The 7,107-nt window shown below is 34.0% G+C and overlaps 1 protein-coding gene across 1 annotated transcript in view; it reads right to left on the bottom strand.

The window, feature by feature from the left end:
- Positions 1-6,978, bottom strand: part of LOC124541761 (eukaryotic peptide chain release factor subunit 1) — a 31,451-nt gene extending 24,473 nt beyond the window's left edge. Inside the window, exons 1-2 of the mRNA XM_047119708.1 lie at positions 6,498-6,978; positions 264-439 (exon numbers count right to left, since the gene is read on the bottom strand). Of these exons, the coding sequence (XP_046975664.1) occupies positions 264-439; positions 6,498-6,580 (259 nt within the window). The 5' untranslated portion in view covers positions 6,581-6,978. The remainder of the gene's footprint in view (positions 1-263; positions 440-6,497) is intronic.
- Positions 6,979-7,107: the final 129 nt, after the last annotated feature.

The raw sequence follows: 7,107 nt of genomic DNA on the forward strand, positions 1-7,107 counted from the left end.
GTTCCAACCCAGGCAAGCACCACTATATATATGTGTGCTTAATTTGTGTTTTCTAATTTATCTCGTGCTCAGCGGTGAAGGAAAACATTGTGAGGAAATTCTGCCACATTTGTATTCCAGCAACCCGCATTGAAACAGTGTGGTGGCATATTTTCCAAATCTTCTCCTCAAAGGGAGGGGAGGCCTTAACCCAGCAGTGGGTAATTTACAGGCTGTGTATTTGTATGTGTGAGGCCTCGTTGCACATAAGCCCTTTCAATTACCTTTAGTGTACAATTTCAGTCGATGCTGTACCGACGTGATGGCCCCGAGAACGGACAGACGGTTCACGCGGGACTTGATATTGGAGGCTGTACCGAACTCATCAGCTAACATCTTCGACACCCGTGAGATCTGATCCTTCGGCGGTATTATCAGCGATATCATCGATGTACCATTCCTGAAACGAAAAAAAATACATCATATACCATCATATACCTTATATTTACTTGGTGGTAGGGTCTTGTGCAAGCCCCGAGTAGGTATAGTAAGACACAAATTAGATGTAGTATCGGAAAATGCAATGGAATGAAAATAAAACCGATTACTGAAGATTTACACAACCAATAGAAATAGCTCCCTATCACGCCATTCGACGCTATTCGTCGCTATAGATTCACGCGTTAGACAAAGCAAGTGCATGTAAATCGACGCGTCAAATTGACGAATATATTAGGTCATATGATATTATAAGTTATTACGTTTGTGCAAAGATCATATTCGCATGAGAAATAAATATTGATAATTTGGGACAGCGTACTTAATTCGGATTTAATCGGTTTTACGAATTTTGCCGATGCGACATCTAAGTTGTGTCGTACTATACACTCATCAGATGTTCAACCGTCAAACTTATATAGTACGACACAACTCAGATGTAGCATCGGCGAAATTCGTAAAACCGATCACATCCGAATTGAGTACGCTAGCCCAAATTATTAATATTAATTTCTCATGCGAATATGATCTTTGCACAAACGTAATAACTTGTAATATCATATGACTTAATATATTCGTCAATTTGACGCGTCGATTTACAGGCACTTGCTTTCTCTGACGCGTGAATCTATAGCGACGAATAGCGTCGAATGGCGCGATAGAGAGCTATTTCTATTGGTTGTATTAATCGGCAGTAATCGGTTTTATTTTCATTCCATTGCATTTTCCGATGCTACATATAATTTGTGTCGTACAATCTTTGTTGTTCATATAATTATCATTATATACTTTATATTAACTTAGTACCTTGGTATTGTTACTAGATACCACCATCTCATCAGATATTCAAATCAAATCAAAATAAAGTTTATTCAAGTAGGCACAAAGGTTTTACAAGCACTTTTGAATCGTTATTTTACAATAAGGAGAAGCTACCGCTACTATTCTCACAACAGTACTTTGTTCTTTGGCAGTTTGAAGGGTGAGTGAGCCAGTGTATATACAGGCACAAGGGACATGACATCTTAGTTCCCAAGGCTGGTGGCGCATTGACGATGTAAGGAATGGTTAATTTTTCTTACAGCGCCATTGAAATATAACTAATATTTTAAATGTTAAAGTAACTCTGTCTGTCTGTCTGTCGATCTTTCGCGACCAAACCAATGGACCGATTTTTTTTTATAAGGCAACATCACATACATTACTCTGATCCCAATGTAAGTAGCTAAGCACTTGTGTTGTGGAAAGTCAGAAGTAACGACGGTACCACAAACACCCAGACCCAAGACAACATAGAAAACTAATGGTAATCTACATCGACTCAGCCGGACGAACCCGGGACCTCGGAGTGGAGTACCCATGAAAGCCGGCGTACACACTACTCGACCACGGAGGTCGTCGAATTTTCGTCTAGAAAATTTTGAAGGTATTTCGTGTTGAGCAAACTTGAACTCCAAAGAAGGCCATTGGCTACTTTTTTTGCCAAACTCGTGACAACATACACCCTGAAACACGAACGAAAACGCTGGCGACAGCTAGTATCATATAAATATAGTAGGCAAATGGACCTAATGGTGAAATAGTCACTACCGCCCATAAACAATAAACATTCCTTGCGTTACACCCATTCGTCACCGACCTTGGGAACTAAGATGTTTTGTACATTATGCCTGTTGTTACACTGGCTCACTCATATATACTAAGTATTGCTATTTAGCGGTAGAATGTTATATGTAGAATGTTCTAATATAGGCAGTGGAGGATTTAACAATAGGCTAAATAGATGCCTAGAGCGGCAAATTTAGCCCAAATTTGAAGATTCTTACAGAAATTTAAAATAAATCTGTAATTATATGCATACACATTACATCCGTAATCCGTATACTAGTCACCACATAGCGGGTTGGAAAAATAATCTAGTAACTGACAGAAATATCACCTAGTTTATAATCATACTAATAACGGGAAAAAACCGATGTAATGAGGACCATAGAAGACAAATCATAAGTGTTGCAAAAAAAAAGTAGGGGCGGCAAAAATTGAATAGCCTACTAGCCTACTAGCGGCAGATTTGTAAATCCGCCACTGAATATAGGCATTGCAAATATTTTGCTAGACGATATCTGAAGTAAAATGTCTATAGTAATATTATAAATGCAAAAATAGCCCAATCACTTCTGCCTATCCACTCTTTCACGGCTAAACAACTAAACATATTATGAAAATTTTAAACCACAAAGGCGGACATAGGACCTTTTATACCTAACACTCCCCCCCCCCCCCCCTCAAAACGTAATCGAGGACTAGTATCACCCGTAATGACAGCTTGTAAAATATATAACGAACATGAGAACGCTGTCAGAAACCTTATCTATTGTATGAAATACGAAGACGATGAATTAGTATCCAAATATTACACACAACAAACGCAAGACCTAAGACACTATCTTGTATGTGTTGAGTGTTGACATTGAGCGCATACATGACATAGTCGCGATCTTTTCAATCATCCATCACACTGCGGAACTCTAAAGACCTTGCTGCTAAAGATTTGATTAATTTGATAAAATTCACAGGAACATACTAATTAATTAGAGCTGAGATGGCTCAGTGGTTAGAAAGCGTGCATCTTAACCGATGATTTCGGGTTCAAACCCACTATATATAATATATATGTGCTTAATTTGTGTTTATAATTCATCTCGTGCTCGGTGGTGAGGGAAAACATCGTGAGGAAACCTGCATGTGTCAAATTTAATATAAATTCTGCCACATGTTCATACTACCAACCCTCATTGGAAGAGCGTGGTGGAATATGTTCCAAACCTTCTCCTTAATTGGAGAGGAGGCCTTAGCCCAGCAGTGGGCAATTTACAGGCTTTTACTTCTTACTAATTAACTGCTGTAGGCCTGTTTGATCTACATTTTACATCAACTCACACCTACTCTGCCCCCTTGGGCATAATCAATACTATCAATACTATCTATACTTGATATTATAAATGTCAACTAATACTGTTTGACTGTCTATTTCTCCTTCACATCAAAACTGCATGAAAAAATGAACTGCAATGTAATTTGGCATGAAGCAAACTTGAACTTTAAATATGATGACATAAGGCTCTTTTTGCATGACAACCAACCGCTAAAACGTGAGCTAAGTCACGTACAGCAACTAGTTTATTGTATAGTATAACTATCAATTGCAAAAATAAATTTCTCAAATATATATAAGATTGTAAATTAAAAAAAAATTAACTCCACTTCATCTTTACTATATTAATGAACATGACATATATCATATATTGCAAGTTTCTAATCCTAACATGTATTGTCGTACAAGTATACATATTATGCTAAGTCCTTTTAGTACATTTCTAAACGGATATTATTACATTACATTCCATTCAATACATGAACAATAACAGCCTATATATCTATATAGATATATATGTGATTTGTTAACAATACAAAAAGATACAATATTGCCTATCAATTACATATATTCAATGTCGTGAAGCACTTAAGCACTGTATCCATCCAATCTCCTGACGTATTAAAGAGATAATTTGGAAAATCTGCCAAAAACGTGGTCTATTGTGATCATGACAGATAGCCATAACATATCAAAAAAAAAAGTATAACTACATATAAATAATCAAAGGGAAAATGATTCAGAGGCTTTCTCTTATAACACATTGATTGAATTCATATATTTTTCTCAAATATTCAATATTGTACAATGTTATCTTATCTGCAAAACATTAAATATTAGAATGCAAACTCCTTTGTCTTTTTTAACTCATGAAAAATACATTTGTAGTTTTATAATAAATAATATAATATTCAATGTTTACTGTTTTGTATAACTTTTCCACTTTTTATGATTGTATTTAAATATTTTTTGCTTAACCGAATGAACTACGCCTATGATTAAAAGAGCATGCTTAATGCTAGTAGTAAAACTTATATTATTTAATATTCAGAATATATATTTAGTATCCATCCTTGGAGGCTTGTGAATAAATAAATAAATGTATGGCCTCATTTGAATGATGTGTCAAAATGTGTATAATAAATCAAAATATGAATAAGGAAAAAAAAACAATAAATTGAATATGATTCAAGAGTATATACTAATTAAATTAGTTTTAACTTCTTAATGTAGAATATTGACAAGTTAATAGGAATTCAGAAAATAAGTTCATTGTAAGAAAAAATTCTTTAAAAACAGACAATTATTTAGATAATGTTGTGTTAACGCTATAGATGTTGAGGAGTTCCAGCGTCCGGACCAATGTATAGAATCAAATTATGTTTACTATCAAAACTAACTGTCATCCTAGCTGAACTACTAAATAAAATATCAACTTTGTGAAAAAACAAAACACAAATAAAAAAGTCTCAAAGAAAGCTAATACTATCAATTCTCAGATAAATCAGACGACCCAGTCAGTACCTGGGAATCTTAAAGAAACACTTGGTAATAGGATTTATGTAGGTCTTCTTACAAAGGTAAACATTCCTCATATCATATATTCTACTAGTCAAACTGCAATACTTAGTACTGTTAAATCTGTATTTAAAGAGTAATGAGCCAGCTACATGAGGGACATAACATCTTAGTTTCTAAGGACATTGGTAATGTAACAAATGGTTTATATTTTTTACAGATCCAATATATATGTATATATCAGCTGGCCCACTTCTTTACTGTTGAAAGAACTTAGCTTTAACTCGGATATAAAGCAATGTAGTAACAATGTTGGTAATTAGAAAATATGTTTATTATCAATGTTATATTCAATACCCAATAATGAAATATCTAAAAATGTATCGATTTTCGAGTCATGACGAGCAATATGTCATTGCCTATGTTGCCAGATTCATAAGATAATATTATAGTGATTTATATATAAAGACATAGCCACTCATCTGTAATACATAGGTAATAACAATTCATATCATATTTAATATTGAATATTACATATTGACTACTTTCCTAAAGAGTGTTTGTTTAAATAAAAAACAAGTAAATACAAAAATCAACGAGGACTCACAACAGTAACACATAATATAACACATTAGTCTATTTTTCATAATTGTATATTACTGTATTTTGTAAATAAAAATATAATTATTTAATTCTTTATAGGATTGTATATCGTCCAAGCTCTAGTTTAATTGTTACCTAGTTAGTAGCCTAACCTTGGCTAGTGAGAGCCACTAGATAATTTGTTATTTATTATGTTAATTTTTCATCACAATATATTTGTTTTAATTTTATTTGAATGAGAACAAAACAAATTCTTGTGAATGTTTCATATAAGAAAACAGAGGGAAACAATGCGAGGTGATCACTGGTATTCCAGAAACACAAAAAGGAACCATGGTAGGACAATACACAAGATGGAATGAGGATATGACGGTAAAAAACATTGGCCCATGCTAAGAAGCACTCTGAAACTAGACCATAGAAACACAATGTATATATTTTATCATTACTTTGGTTTATATCGAACATTACACAACATTTATATCTTTGATATTTGGATTATATCGAGAAATGTATGTTATAAAATTGTAAGCTTCCATTTTTAATTCCGTTTTTTTTTTTAAATTAGTGACAAGAGTAAAAATTATAATGTCTAATAAAAAGTAATCAACAAATACCGTAATGCTTTTTGTTCGACAGAACTAAACGTCAATAGAGTTCAAATTAGTTCGCCGCATAGCTGTCTCAGCTAGGGTGCAATATATGCAAATATAGTCTTAACGTGTATATAAATTTAAATATCGAATGCGAACAATGGAAGTGAAATTCGACAGTGCGCATTTTTCTAGCCATTGCGTTATTCTGAGGTTATTTAACGCGCATGCAACTTGCGCATGTGTCGATGTCTAATGACGCAGCCTTGTTGGCAATTTCGCCCAATCATGTGGCCAAAAAACTTCGCGCCTTACTAATACGAATCAAAAATGATACGATAGTATGAATAAATTACACAACAATAACTCACCCCCTCGCCATTTCCAAGCTCTTGATCAACTTTTTGATCTTCCATATTTCGACATTGCGATCTGCTGACGACTCCTCAGACATTTTGGAACGGATAAACTTGACTTTTACAACAAAAAAAGTTTACAAATAACAGTAAATAAACTGTTTAATATCTATAACACACCACTAAACTTTTCTAATAAAGAAAGCAAGGGAAAGGGAGCCCGGCTCTTGGTTCAAACTGCTCAAATCCAGATCGAACCGGACGGACGAGACACCTCGCGACTTCGTTCACACACTTTCTAGTTCACATTTAACTTTACAACTCTAACTCGTACTTTTCTTCTTGTTCGGGGATTCTTGGATTTTTTCTTAATTCGGTTACCCCTAAGCATGTGTGATACAAAATTCAGACATTAGAAATTAAAAAAGATGACGTGAACGTAGCTAAGCGATCGAACTAACGCCACCTCTCGTAGTCGATCGAGGAAATGAAAGAAAAAATTTCAGTATTGCCACTTAAAATATACATCAAGTTTTTATTAAAAATAAAATTCCAACTGATATTACTATAAATTATCATTTAAATGCGGGTATTTTAATATATCAGCTTTTTCGTTATTATAACT

This window comes from Vanessa cardui, chromosome 28 (assembly GCF_905220365.1).
Source record: "Vanessa cardui chromosome 28, ilVanCard2.1, whole genome shotgun sequence".
Taxonomy (NCBI): Eukaryota; Metazoa; Arthropoda; class Insecta; order Lepidoptera; family Nymphalidae; genus Vanessa; species Vanessa cardui.